The sequence below is a fragment of the Pseudorca crassidens genome, chromosome 12 (genome assembly GCF_039906515.1).
Source record: "Pseudorca crassidens isolate mPseCra1 chromosome 12, mPseCra1.hap1, whole genome shotgun sequence".
Classification (NCBI taxonomy): Eukaryota; Metazoa; Chordata; class Mammalia; order Artiodactyla; family Delphinidae; genus Pseudorca; species Pseudorca crassidens.
Window position 1 is genome coordinate 90101375 of NC_090307.1, and position 15378 is coordinate 90116752.

Sequence of the window (15378 nt, forward strand, 5' to 3'; positions counted from 1 at the left end):
CTTTTCTCCAGGTGCCTGGAGAATAATGAGGAGAAGAGGTCACACCATAAATAAGCCAGTGAGCGCTATCTTAACAGCTTCTGCTTCTCACTTGAAAACTTCCGTGAGTCGGAAAGAGGGAAGGGCTTGGCTTCTCCAGCACAGACTAAAAGCGAAAAGTAGCCTGAGATTTCCATAGAGTTCATTCATATGCATTTCATTCTCACATATTTCCAATGAGGCTGTTAAGAGCTGGGGAAGTGAATAGAACGCAGCAAATTAACTAGACCATTCTTGAATTCAGCTCCGTCTTCAAAGGCTCAAAATTATTCCTTTCAAAGCAAAAACAACAAGAGGGACAATAAATCACGAAATAGGAAAAAAAGACAAACAACCAGAGAACGTACAAGGATTATATAAATAACACCATCATTGAGCCACTTGAGTCAAAGATAGTTTTCAAATGGCAGAATGAAAAACAACTAAAAACGCCATCGCAGGCTGTTGAGACAGAGCCAAGCTGGCAGTGACAACTTCGTTTCTGGCTTCAAGTGAGAGTCAGGAGTTCGTTTTTGTAGGCTACTTGCAAGCTGGCCATTTGGGCATCAGAATAGATGGTTAAAATTAACAGTTAAAACTGGCAGCACTGAATCCTTGCAGGATCTAAGCAACAGCCTAAGCAAGGCTCACTTCGGGGGCCACTGCCAGCGCACGGGGGAAGCTGAGATCTTCACGCAGACACGGTTTCCTACGGAACACGGTGAATTTGAGAGGGACCATGACTCCTAGGGAGGCCCGCAGTCCTGCTGTCAGAAGAAGGGGCCCGTCATCCAGGGGACCAAATGTCCAGGGGGTGGGTTGACACCGCAGCGAGCACATTTGTTTCAGGGGAGGCATAGCTGTGTAGAGGGGATGTAGCTTTCCCGCTGCCAAAGCTCTGGACATGCGGCTCAGACAGACTGGACACGTAACACTCAGAATAATAAGGACCCAAGCACCTTGGTGATGGGGTTGGGAGTGTGCATGCTGGTTGGTATGAGCAGGGGGACGGTCATTTGTGGGTGCTGTTAATCTCAGCTCCACAGAAAAGTGAACACGATTCATGGACTCCAGACTGAGGGCTATACAGACCCTCAACTCAGGTCCCTGAGTTCCATAGAGCTGAGGAAGCCATGAACCAATATTCCAGGCATGTGTCATAGGAGAAAACAAGAACTGAATGAACTCGGAGGGTCAGCCTGCGATCCCCCCTCCCACCATCCACGTACAACGACTAAATCCAACACATCCAAGGGGAGCACTTGCCATGGAGGCAAAGCGCTCTTACGGGATGTGGGGGGAGTTTGGCTTCTTTTAGCAACCCACGTGTCAGTAATGGCCTTAAACCTGGAGCCTTCATTTCCCACATGGGAGGAATTTGAAAGGACAGTCACATTGATCAAATCTGCAGACGAATTTTAAATGTGGAAAAACTCTTTTGCTCATACATCTGGATTATTATAGCTGCTAATTGTAATGAGACAAAGATGTAACCCGCACGAGCAACTGGAAGTCCAAAGCAGCTAAAGCAGCTGGACTCCGGTCGCCGTTTCCCTAGAGACATCGGGGTCAGAGTCAGGCCTCCAGGTCCTGCATGTAAGGGGACCCGCATCCCACAGGTTCCGGGTGACGGCTGACCGCTGCCGCCACTCATGCATTCAACAGACATTCATAGAGGATTGCCTAGAACTTAACCGTCAGTTATCCTGGTAATTTCATATGACCATGAACTACATCAGTGGATGGAATCTTACTAGGTCTCCCATTCGTTCATCCATTCATTCATCCAAAGTTCCCAAGCATCTCCATTTATTCACTCATTCATTCCCCCAGTAATTCATCCATCCATTCATTCATTCAAAGTTGCTAAGCATCTCCATTTATTCATTCATTCATTCCCCCACTAATTCATCCATTCATTCATTCAAAGTTCCCAAGCATCTTCATTTATTCATTCATTCATTCCCCCAGTAATTCATCCATTCATTCAAAGTTCCCAAGCATCTCCATTTATTCACTCATTCGTTCCCCCAGTAATTCATCCATTCATTCATTCAAAGTTGCCGAGCATCTCCATTTATTCATTCATTCATTCCCACAGTAATTCATCCATTCATTCATCCATTCGTTCAGTTCCCAAGCATCACTTGTCGAGTACCTGCTCTGTGGCAGGCAATGTTCTGCGAGCGCAGGCAATAGGCAAATAGGTACATCAGAGAGCAAGTGGCATCACTACACGGGCTGAGGCGGCAGAGAGCAGCAGCGCTGGCGGGAGGCCAGGTGGAGACCTCAGTGACAGCAGTAAGCCAGCTCTGCCGTTATCTGGGGACCAGGCATTCTGGGTGGAGAGTGACACAGGACAGGAGGAGACAGAGGCAGGCGGGGACTTCAAGATGGTGACACGTGCATTCCAGGTACTGGGCCCAGAGCGTGCTGCACTTAGAGCAGATGTTCACGGCGTAGCTTTTAGTACTATCGCCATGGTGCACAGCCTACGTGCGCAGCCTCGCGCACGCTCACGGCTGTGCCTTAGCCCCTATGTGGCTGACACAGGATGCTCAGGCGCTCTTTCTGAATGAATGGAAGTGAGGATGCTTGCCTCAGCCCCTGGCACCCCGATCTCCACGAGCAGGCGTCCCGTGGAGAAGTCCTCGTAGATGGGACTCGCTCTGCTTGGACTTTGAATTTTTAAGCTATGCCTCCACCAGCTACCAGAGATAAGGGGTGGCTGATGGCCCTATCTTACCCTGATTCCCATTAGAATAGCCGCGGGCAGTTTGATCATTCGTTCATTCTTTAACCGAACAAGTGTTTCCAGTTGCACATTCCTTCACCTGCTTCTGCCAACCACCGTATTGAGCGGAGGGATGAGCTGAGCCTCCGGGGGGAGAGGCTCCCTGGGGAAGGTTCCGGGCGCCTGACCTTCCAGCTGGCTGAATGCCCAGACCTTCCTTAGGGTGGCCAGGTCCAGAGGTGAGGCTGAAACCACAAAGGGATCTCCAAGGAGTGTAAAATGTCAAAAAATCCACCTACATTTCGTGGGAAAACAGCTTCCTTAGACACATCCTGTATATCAAGAAAAAAATATATTATGGGATCCAGGAAGCAGCGGATCCAACAACGTACAGAAAGGCGTGAAGGGAATTCCCAAGGTGACGGCGAAGGGCATTTCCAGGCCCAGCTCGCATTTGGCCTCCGGAGCCACCAGCCTGCACAGGAGGAAGAGGCCGGGCTCCAGGCAGGACGTCTCAGGGGAAATGGAATTAAAACGTCCCCTGGAGCAGGACATGTCGAGAGGAATTCTACAGCTCTGGCGGAAGGTTTAGGAACAGGGGAGTGATGGGTACACAGAGGACTGAGCAAACACACAGAAGGAGGCAATTCACTCCAGGGAAAAGGAAAAGCGGTACAAAAAGGAAATGCTGCCCTTTGCAGAGCCTGACAGGTCGTGTGCGGAGCACGCGTTGCGGAGGATGGAACAGAATTCAACTGGGGACATGACGCTTGAGATCGTCCAAGCTGGATGTCTAGCTGGACAAAAGAAGTGGGGTTCAGAGGCAGAATGTGACTTGGAGAACCGAATCTGGCGGCTGGCACACAGGTGGCATTCAAACCCACGGGGACCTAGCGAGTGTAGGTCAAGAAGAGACGTGGTTGCGGACTGATTCTTGGGGATGTTCAGAGGGCGTCTGTGGGGAAGGAGGAAAGCTGGAAGAGGGTGGGGCCCTGGAAGCCTGGGGGGTGGGGAGGTGGACCCCCTCAAACTGTGCCTCTGGATCAAAGAGGATGAGGGCAGGGCACTAACCACTGAGCAGGACGTCCCGGGTGACTGAACAAGAGCCACGGCACTGGGGAGATGAAGGTGGGGCCCATGGGAGTGGGTTCAAGAAATATGGGGATTTTCAACAGCACGGATGCAACTAGAGGTGATCATACTAAGTGAAGCAAGTCAGACAGAGAAAGACAAACACCGTAGGACATCACTTACACGTGGAATCTAAAATACGACACAGATGAACGTATCTGCACAACAGAAATGGACTCACAGACCTACAGAACAGACTGGCGGTTGCCAAGGGGGAGGGCGTTGGGGAGGGATGGAGTGGGAGGCTGGGATTAGCAGAGGCAGGCTCATCTATGGCGTGGGTGAACAACAAGGTCCTACTGTAGAGCACAGAGAACTATATCCAGTATCCTATGATAAACCATAGTGGGAAAGAATATTAAGAAAAAGAATGTGCGTGTGTGTAACTGAATCACTTTGCTGTGCAACAGAAATTAACACAACGATGTAAACCAACTATACTTCAATTCAAAAAAAAAAGAAATAATGGGAGTTGTAGTCAGAGAGAATAGGCGGTCCCTTGGAGATATCTCACACTGTGGTCTCATGAGAATCAAATTGGAACTCAGAGAGCTCTGGTGACTTTTACTGAGGTGGGGGGACAAGGGCTAGACTGTCCTTCCATACGACGTGAGCACTTGCATAACGGGTGTCAGCCACACATTCCAACTTCACCCCATCTAAAGCCGTTGCCCTCATCAGTCTCTCACTTCATTCATTCTCTCATTCATGGGTTTTCCTTCATGCATTTTCTTGATATGAACTTATTGAATTCTTCATGTACTTGTTCACTTACTCTCACTCTGTAAGGCAGAGGTCTTGTCCTACCCTGAAGGAAGGAAGGAAGGAAGGAAGGAAAGAAGGAAGGAAGGAAGGAGGGAAGGAAGGAAGGAAGGAAGGAAGGAAAGAGGGAAGGAAGGAAAGAAGGAAGGAAGGAAGGAGGGAAGGAAGGAGGGATCAGGGCAGCAGGTGCAACACGAGGGCCATCCGTGCTGTAAATCAAACGGACGCGCAAACGCTGGAGAGAACTCATCGGTCTTTGCTCCATTCAAGTCTCAACCTTTCTCTTCTAACACTTTTTTTAAAAAGAAAATCAGAGCTCTAAGAAATTACGAAGTTGACACATTCATCCTTCATTAGTTTTTCTTCCTGTGCTCCCCCACTGATGAAGCATCCGTGTGTCCAAAATAGAGACAAGGATGAACACAGGGGGAAAATGAAGCACAAGAAGCTGGACGGTGCTCAGGGGACACTGGGAGCTGAATGACGGACCTGGCTCTAGTGCACTGTCCCCGGCATCAAGTGCTTCGTAAATAAAACTCCAAGCTCGTGGAAAATGATGCTCTGCTGAGAAAATTCGACCTGTCTCCCTTGCTGGACAATACTTGTATTTCTGTCGGAGTATTGTCTGTCCTAGAAATTCCCAGCCTGGGGGCATGGCTTCTGGGGAGGCAGTGAAGGAGCGCGCATACCAGGCAGGTATCTCCAGGCACCGAAAGGTCCCTCACACGTGACAGGAGAAGATAAGAGTAACATCACTGTCTGCATCTCCCAGCAATATCCTTTCTGGATAGCATCTAATGAAACACTGCTGCTCAGCGGGCCAGCCAACTCACTATGACAGGTCACAAGGACTGCAACTGTGTCCATCGCACCGGCCCGATGAAATCTATCCTTAGCGCGAGGTCTCCATAAATGATAACAGAAACAGCATCAGAAGTTACCTGCCCGATGCCACACGCTCCGCTAATAAACTCGGGAGCAGAAAAACCACTCTGACAGATAGGGGTCACCACCCAGGCAGGGTAAGCCATCGTGTCCTTTATTTGAGATCAAAGACCTGGAGGGACTGTCGGGGGATGGAAGGACCCACCGACTGGAGGAAGAGGTGTCTGCTGCGCATCCCATCTGGCGCTGGGTGGCGTCTGGGACCAGCACCTGTGCCAACGGTCACACTGTGCCCTGGCTGGAAAGGCCGGCTGCCCTCCCACGGGTGGGGGGCACCGGGCTTTGGGAAAGAAACGCAGTGAGAGATAGACACAGGGACCCAAGACCCATGGCTCTGAAAGAGGAATCCTCAGACGCATTTGGAGAGGGCCAAGAGGACCGAGGCCTGTGACTAAGGATGGGGCAGGAAGGAACTTTCCTGGTCCCCAAACCATCACAAGTGACATGGGGATACACATTCTGAACCGCTCAGTGCCCCAATCCCCTCCCCGCCTCCCTCCCTCTGGTTTCTGTTCTTTCGTCTTCCTCCCCTCTTCTCTCTCCTTATTTCTCTCCTTTTCTTTCTTCTTTCTGTGTTACCTGTCTCTCTCTTTCTCTCCCTGTCTCTCTCTCTCTCCCCGTCTCTCTCTCTCTCTCCCCGTCTCTCTCTCTCTCTCTCCCCGTCTCTCTCTCTCTCTCCCCGTCTCTCTCTCTCTCTCCCCGTCTCTCTCTCTCTCTCCCCGTCTCTCTCTCTCTCTCCCCGTCTCTCTCTCTCTCTCCCCGTCTCTCTCTCTCTCTCCCCCCGTCTCTCTCTCTCTCTCTCCCCGTCTCTCTCTCTCTCTCCCCGTCTCTCTCTCTCTCTCTCCCCCCGTCTCTCTCTCTCTCTCTCCCCGTCTCTCTCTCTCTCTCCCCGTCTCTCTCTCTCTCTCCCCGTCTCTCTCTCTCTCTCTCCGTCTCTCTCTCTCTCTCCCCGTCTCTCTCTCTCTCTCCCCGTCTCTCTCTTTCTCTCCCTCTCTCTCTCTCTCTCCCTCTTGTCCTTCGTTCATGAGATCACGCTGCACATATTTCTCTGAAATTTGATTTGCTCACTTAGCAGACTGTGATGTAAACCTCCCCAAGAGAGCAGCTGCAAACCAAAATGATTCCTCCCAAGGCTGTCGCGCTGCTCTGTGGCATGGATGCCCCGCGATTCACACAACCACACCCTGGGGTGAGCATTCGATTTAACCCCGTTACCTGTGCCCACACTGCAGGACTGCAGACCAAACCAAACCATCATTGTGAACGGGTTCCTGTGTCTCTTACAGGGCATATTCGGCATATCCCCAGAATGGAAGGTTGCAGGGTCAAAATAGACCTGTGTTTTTAGCTTTCATTGACGCTGTCAGGTTGCTTGCCCCCAGAGCTGAAGCAATTCATACCCTTTTCCATAATCCACAGGCGTGCCATTTTCCCTACAATTTCGCCAGCATCGACTGTTAGAGCTTTTCCTTTGATTTTTTTGCAGTTTAGAACATAATCGCAAGTCAACCTAGGAGAAACTAGAGAGCACAGGGACTCGTTCCGCGCCAGGAAGGAGAGGCAGGCGCTCCCTAGCCTGCGAGCAAGGGCTCAGGAGAGCAGCCAGCCACCCGCACCCAGGCCCCCTCCGCCGCCCGCGTCCTCCCAGCCGCCAGCCTCAGCCCGGCTCACCTTCTGCAGGAGGTCGATTTCCTGCTGCTTGGCGCTGAGGACGGCCAGGGCTTGTTCATGCTCCAACTGCAGCTGCTGCCGCCGTTCCGCGGCCTCTCGCATGTGCTGCGTTGGGGGGAGGGCAGGTCAGGTCAGCCCAGCGCCCGGCAGGGAGCTGCGTCCTGGGTCCCCACGGCCGGCTCCCCACTCTGACTCACCGCCTGCATCCCCGGCTTCTCCCGAGGGCAGCAGGGACCAGCCGGGGAAACCCTCACACCCACAAGCCTCCCTCCCCCCTTTTCACATTTTCTAGTTTACATGCCAGGAGCACGTGAGCAGAGCTGCAGGTTCCCGTGCTGTGGAGGTGAAGCTCTCTTCTTCCTGTTTGGAAAAAATCCTCCCTTCTCTCCGTGTTTTTCCCCCAGGTCTTCTGCAAATACCAGCCAAGACCTATGGACTTTTCCCTACATAGGGGTACTGTTCCAAGCTGTTTACTACCATTTAACTCATGTCATCCACAATAATCGTAGGAGGGAGGTACTGTAACTAGCCCCATTCTACAGATGGGAAAACTGACACACCAAGTTTTCCTTGTTTGTCACACATGGTGAGTGGCCGTTTGGGATTCAAATCGGACGCCTCCGTGGAGCCTCTGAATCTCAGGGTTTGGTCCTGTCCGCTCGCCCTGGGGAAGCGGGGTGCTCAGCCCCAGCAAGTCCAAATGCCCCCTCATTTGTCCCTCTGCAAAGGTCCCACCGAGGCAGGGAGTCCCAGGGCTGGACCCTTCCTCTGATCGGAGCATCTTCTCCCCACCTCTGATGATTTCTTGTCACCCAAAGTCATCCCCCAGGAGAACCCACCAGCAAGCATCCCAGGACACCGGGACCTCCCCGGCCCTAACAGCGACCACCTGTGAACCCTGGTGGGGAGGAAACATGAGAAATGACACCATGTAGAAAAAAGGCGTGGGTGGGATAGACTTTCACACAGGCAGAATCACAGGGAATGCACAACATTTGGATTCAGCTTCCTCCTCTCCCCTCCCCTCCCTCCCCTCCTCCCTCCCTTCCTCCTTCCCTCCCTCCTTCCCTCCCTCCCTCCCTCCCTCCCTTCTTCTTTCTTTCCTATTTCTTTTTTATAACGAGATCTATGCCAAAGATGGCTTAGCAATCAACATTTTAAAAATCTGGATCTTTTCCCAAAAGTTTTAGCGATGTGTCCCACCCGGAGGGGCTGGCAGAGGCTGAGTCAGAGCTGTTCCCTTCCAGAGCACATGCCTCCTTTTTGCCGCTGTCCCTGCAGACCCAGTCTCACCTTCCTGTGACCTGACATCCGAGGGCATGACCCCTTTTATACAGACAGGAGATACCTTGATATAATGGGGAAGGGACCCTAACATACCTTCTTCCTTAGGTTGAATTTGTTGATGACTTATTATTATTACTTCTAAATTTTGTTTTAATTCTTTTACTTATTTTTATCCCCCAGGCTGGGGAAGGGGTCTCGGAGAGATAAGGGCAGAGAGGCAAATTTATTCTCTTCACCATTTTTCCCAAGTCCATTCCACCCACTGCCACCAAAAGCTCTTTCCTTCCGGGAAAGATCTTGGCACTCAACACTTTTAACCACAGATGGGGAAGCTTTGCAGGTTCACATCCCAAAGTTCTACTTTTTTTTTTGCATTAAAAAGTGAAGTCTTCCTGCAGCCCGTGTTGCACGTGTTACATGCGTGGCGACATCACGCTCTGGCTTTGTCTCCAGTTTGGGGCTAAACAACCTTGCAGCCCCTCTGCTGTCTCACTTCCCTGGGAAGTTGCAATTTCTTAGCCCCTCGGTGGACGAGTGCTGGTTTCACTGTTGCTATGGAAACTCTCACCAGAACCCAGGATCCTGGAAAGTTAGAACCCCTCAAACATGAACCAAATCCCCTGAAAAGGTGGAAATGGGTGTGTTTGTCAGTGACTATAACCTGCCCCGAGCTGGGACTGGAATGGGCCGTTTGTGTCTGTATGTGGGCGGGAGGAGAAACAGCACACATGCAACTTCTTGCGTCTGCTCCAGTCTCCAGCCTTCCTGGTCTGACTGCGCCTCGCCTTCCTGGACAGGAGAGGGCTTATTGCTACGTAGCTTCCCAAGAGCCAGTCTGGAACACAGCTCTCCCGGCCCTGCGGAGCTCTGATTACCAACTTGGGCCTAGCAATTTCTAATGACCTCTTGTGGCAGATTCGACTCCCCCCTGCCGACCACCAGCCCACCCTGATTCCCCGGCCGGTGGCCCAAGGCAACAGGCATTTTCAGGAACACTAAGACGAACCCCCAGAGCCTTTAAACATGTCAGGAATCCTCTGAGCTTCCAAGAAGCTTTGGAAATTCTTCCACAAACACTTCTCACCGACTCAGAGGGATATTACTTTTGTCTGGTATTGGGTTTCTTCTTAAGGGCACTAGAGTTCATTAGTACTTATCCTCCACCAACTTTCATGGGGTTGTCAGAGGGTCGATGGGACCGTGTGTGTGAGGCTTCTCGCTCTAGAGAGGAGTTATTTCTGTTCCATTCCTTCATTCATTTACTTCTGTATATTTATTCATTCAACCAACATTTACTGGGTACCTGTCATGTGCCACGACGCTGGGCATCAAGAACAACAGGGTCCTGCCTCCACGGATGGACATTCTAATTGGGCGAGCGGGTAAGAAAGGACACAGCAAAGCAAATAAACAAGGAAATGTCAATTGCAACAAGAAGCATTAGGCTGAACCACTAAAGTTGATATGCAATCATTTTGACCTGTAAGACTGGCTATTTCACATAGCCTAATCCTGTGATGAAATGCCAATCCAATACTATAATGAAGACTCACTCATTCACTCGCTCACTCATTCATTCATTCAACAAACAATTACCAAGTACTTGTCATGTGTCAGTCACCACCCTGGGTTCTGAAGGTGACGGCAGTGAAGACAAACACACACAAAACCAAGTCTCTTGGAGTTTACACTCGAGAGGGAGAGACAGACCCTACCCACGTATATTAAACAATGTGGAGTGTGTCAGGTGGTCCTAAGTGTTAAGGAGAAAAATACGGCGTGGGACGGGGGGCTACGGAGCTGCAGGTGTAGCAGAGGCTGGCAGTATTCACTGAAGTGGCCGGAGCCTCCCCAAGAAGAAGCGGAGACCAGAGGCTGGTGACGGAGCTCCGCCCCGCTCCCCGAGGAAGGGCTGTGGGTGGAGTCCAGGCGTGGGAACAGCATGGCGCCTGGATGCCGCCCATTCCCACCGAGCCGAGGCACTGAGCCAGGCTGCTAACAGGACTGTGGAGCACGGAGGCTGCACTGAGCTCCCAGGAAGCTTCCAGAAGGTTCCCTGCTCCAGACACCGCTCTCTGGTGCGGACAATGTCCCACAGGAGGGAAAGGGAGCCTTTAATCCTCCATCACTTCAAGGAGGAACGTCTTTCCAGAGTGTGCCTGACGATTTCCCCTTTGGTCTTTTTGGCCCAAACTGGCCAGATGCCCACCCTGAGGCCAACCCCTGGCCGCCGCAGGCTGAGGGGTCTTTGCACCCAGAAGGTGGGTCGTGCCCCTCCTCTGCTCAGAGCCCCTCAGTGGTCCTCATGACACAGAGTAAGACCGCAGTGCTGCCGTGGCGGTGAGGCTGCACTCTGCCCGCCTCTCCCGCTCTGCTACACACACCCGGGCTTTCCTACTCTTTCCAAAGACCAGGCAAACTTCCACCTCAGGGCCTTTGCACATGCTGTTCCCTCTGCCGGTCACACTCTTCCCCCATCCCCAATACTGGAAGCGCTTGTTCTCTCAAAGTCCAGGCTTTGCCCAAATACCACCTTCTCGGTGAAGCCATATTTAAAACTATAACCAACCCCCCTGCAGCATCCTTTTCTCCACCCTGCTTTATTTCACTCCAGAGCACTTCTCACCATCTAATATATTTCACACTTTACTAGCCCACTGTCTGCTTCCCCTCCCTAGGATGTAAACAGGCTCCTGTCTCAGGCTGTGGTCCCTGCCCTGGACAGGTCACTCAGTAAATAAGCCATCCGTTGTGATCTTCCCTCATGACTCCTTGGACTCAGCTCTGACCACCCAGTCTGTTCCAGCCACACTGGCCTCGGCCCAGCTCCAGGAATTTTCTGAACATTCCCCAGCAGGTGCTTGCGGGGACAGTGATGGTGGAGGTGTGTTTCCGGTATCTCAGGTCAATAAAAGTGCAGGGTGAGGTGATCAAGAACCAGACTGCCTGGGTTCAAATCCCAGCTCTGCTGCCTCTAGCTAGTGACTTAACCTCTCTGGGCTTCATTTCCTTCTTCGGGATGAACTGTTTATTAGCATATGGATCAACTTTTCGATGGGTAGTTAACAATGTTGATTAGTTAATTAGGAATGAACACCTGCTTCGAAAAGGGGTTCTGAATATGACATGACTTAGGGTAGTACCTGGCATCTATGAAGCCTATTACCTTTCACTCTGAATATAAGAAAACCCCTTCCCATGGACCTCATGCAGTATCATGTAAGGCAGGACCCTGTAATGCAGCTTCGTGTAATAAAGTGTCATGTGATACAGTACCATGTGGTAGAGCATGATGTAATTTGGCATTGTGTAACAGAGCATCACGTTATGAAGTATCACGCAATTCAGCATCACGTAACGCAGCATCACGTAACGCAGCATCACGTAACGCAGCATCACGTAACGCAGCATCACGTAACGCAGCATCACGTAACGCAGCATCACGTAACGCAGCATCATGTTATGAAGTATCACGTGATGCCACTTCAGTATAAAACTCAAGGTGCACGGGGCAGGGGGGTCGGGGTAGAAGGTATTCGGTGACCAGGGACTCCACCAGCAAGGCAGTGAGTGACTAGGATGATGGCATTGGTAAGATGGTGCAGTTAAACAAAATGTGCTACCATTCAGTAAGCACTTACTGAGTACCAGGCCCTGTCTCACCCAGTGCTGAGAGCTGTGTGCTGTGCTCACCGTTACAACAGGCCGCAGACTCAGGGAAGCTGAGCGCCTTGCTTAAGGCCACACAGGGTGCTGCAGCAGAGCCTGGAAGCCATCCCAAGAACGGCAAACCACAGAGCCAGGGTCCGCCCGACCACTGACCCTTTGCTGGCCTCAGGCCACTTCTCCTCCATGGCCATCTTCACCGTGAAACTCTACCAGGGGCAGATCCACTTTTTCAGGCTCCCAAAGAGCGAACCTGGCTGGGATGGACAGTTAGGCAGCCGTTCCAGCTAATCTTTGCGCTTCTGTTTATTCCGGAAGTGGTCAGTGCCAAACGCAGCCTGTGTAATCTTTATTTAGCTTTGAGGGAAGTTATTAGTGGAAAGAAGGAAACCATCTTCCTTACGAGGATTCATTAGAAAGACGAACTGAATACAAAACTGCTCCAGGTGTGCTGTCGCAGGCATCGGGGTCACTGAAGGACAGAGGGGCCACAGACACTTAGCGGGCTCCTTGCTTAGAGGCAAAAGGGAGAGGGGGGTGTGTAGGTCAGGTGCATGGGAACAGCTGGGATGGAAATAGCTGTCCTCGGGCTGAGGGGCCAAGTCAATATAAAGTAGTTTTCAGGAAAGGAAAGTGTGTAAAACTCTATGCCCCTCGGGGGTGTTACAGATCAGGGTTCTTGGCGCTCCTTAATTAACAGATTGATAGAAGGCCGGACGAGAAATTCCCGCAAGGCTCTAGCGGGGCCTCTGCTGCAGCAGCGGGGAGCGAAAAACGAACAACAGGTTCCCTTGCCGGCTCCTTATCTGGGGTGAGGGTAGGCGTGGGTCCAGGTGGCTGGGCAGAGGATAGCTTAGGTGGTATGTGCACCGCTTAGGTGGTGTTGAGGGCAGGGGCCCTGCGCAGTGCCCTGCCTTTGCTCCTGACACCCTGTTTTTCCTCCAGGCTCTTCAGAAGCAGCAGTTGGATTTTTTGGGGGGGGTCTTTTTGTATCTTTTTATCCATAATTTGCCCCAACTGCAGATGCAAACAGTTATTTTTAGTCCCTTATAGCTTCTTTGTATTTTATTGCTTGAGGAGACATTTGTCCAGGCGCAGGCACTGCAGCAAAGGGTCCAGGTCTCAGCCTGTCTCAGAGGGACATGGTGTTTGAGGTTAATTATGATGGGCGTCGCAGCTCGGGGGACAAGATTAGCTGGGAACTTTTTTAGTTTCTTTTGCATCTTCCCACATCCTACCTGTCCCTTCAAAGCCATGTTCCCCTCCAGCAGCTGCCCATGTATCTGCTTCTTTTCTCAACACACTGCTTACGGGGTGTCTCTACTCACTGTCTCCACGACCTCACACCCCACTCGCCCTTCAAAGCTTCTTCACCTTGGCTCCCCTACCACCACTCAGCCGGCAGCCTCCTGCCAAGATGACCAAGGGGCTCCCTGATGTCCAAGCCAGCGGTCACTTCTCTGCCCAGGGACCCCATGTCTCAGCAGCATGTAACATGTAACATGGCGGAGGGTCATGAAACACCCTCCGCTCCTGGCCCGGGGATCTCCACGCTGCCCCGGTGTCCCCTCTTCCTCTCCACTCCTGTCTGATCTCTGAACACTGGAGTGGCCGCTGCTCTGTTGACATTCTTTCTTTATGGGATCTTATCCCACATCACAGTTTAACTGCTGTTTACAAACTCACGCTGCCAAATGAAATGTTTCTCTCTACACTCATATCCAACTGTCCACCCCTCACCTCCACGTGGACGTACAGGAGGAAGCTCAGACTCAGCCTGTCCAAAATAGACTTTGACCTTCTTTCTCCAGCCACCTGTGTCCCCAGCTGCCCCGTTCCAGCAAGGACCCCACCAGCCACTCAGTTCCTACAGCCCAAAGCCAGGAGTCACTCTTGCCCCCTTCCCTCCTTTGCTCGGCGTCCAAGGCTTTAGAAAATCTTGCATTTGCACCAAAACCCTTCCTGGATTGGCTCCTTTCTCCGTGTCCACTGCCGTCACTGCCCGACCGGCCGCTATCACCCCTCGGCCGGACCATAAGCAGACTTGGAGTTGGTCTTCCTGCCATCGGTCCTGCTACCTGACAGGTCCCCAAGAGAGGCCAGGGTGCTCTCTCCCAAACACGGCCATCTGTGATGGCTAATTCTCTGTCAACTCACCTGGGCTGAAGGATGCCCGGAGAGCTGGGAAAGCATGACCTCTGGGTGTGGCTGGGAGGGCGCTTCTGGAAGAGACTAGCATTTGAATTGGGGAACTGAGGACAGCAGATGGTCCCCACCCCACCCCCGTGTGAGAGGACACCATCCCATCTGCCTAGGACCCGAACGGAATGAGAGGCAGAGGGAAGGAGGGATTCACGCTCTCTGCTTGAGCCAGGACATCTATTTCTCCTGCCCTAGGACATCAGCCTCCTGAATCTCATGCTTTGGGGGTCAGACTGGGACTTACGGCATCAGCCCCTGAATTCTCAGGCCTCTGAACTCGGACTGAATTTACACCACCAGCTTTCCCGGTTCTCCAGCCTGCAGCTGGCAGGCAGATCGTGGGATTTCTCGGCCTCCATCATTGCACGAGCCGATTCCTAGAATAAAGCTCCTCTTGTATCTCCATGTCTCTCTCTGTATATGCGACTGGTTCTGTTTCTGGAGAACCCTGACTAATACACTGTCTTCTGCTTCCAGCACTCAATGACTGCCACTGCACTTAGAACAACATTCAAAATCTTCGCTGCAGCTGATGGGTTCCTCTGTGATGGGGCCGCTTCTCTGCCTAATCCCTTCACTACGCCTTAGCCATGCTGGCCTCTGGTCAGCTCCACTGTCACGTCAAGATCATCCCCACCCCCATGTCTTAGCATATGCCATTCCACTGCCTGAAATGCTGGTCCCTGCATCTTCACATGGCTGGCCCTTCACAGCATGTATCCCCTCCAGAGATTATCTTGTTTATTTATATGTTTGTTTATTCTATGTCTTCCCTCCCCCTGCTAATCTGTGAGATCCACGAGGTTAGAGAACTCATCTCCATCTGCTGATACGCCCCCGGGTCTAACACAGTCTCTGGCACACAGTGGGATGGCATAAATGACAGGACAGTGAAGTCCCTTATGCAGAACATTTCCCCGTGGCTCCAGCCCACCCTCACCTCTGGTCTCTCCATCACTGAT

General features: G+C 51.8%; 1 protein-coding gene across 13 annotated transcripts in view; it reads right to left on the reverse strand.

Moving 5' to 3' along the window:
• Positions 1-15378, reverse strand: part of RIMBP2 (RIMS binding protein 2) — a 279316-nt gene that overhangs the window by 87972 nt on the left and 175966 nt on the right. For all 13 annotated transcript variants that reach the window (XM_067701220.1, XM_067701224.1, XM_067701221.1 and 10 more), the window contains one exon: positions 7262-7366. In XM_067701220.1, the coding sequence (XP_067557321.1) occupies positions 7262-7366 (105 nt within the window). The remainder of the gene's footprint in view (positions 1-7261; positions 7367-15378) is intronic.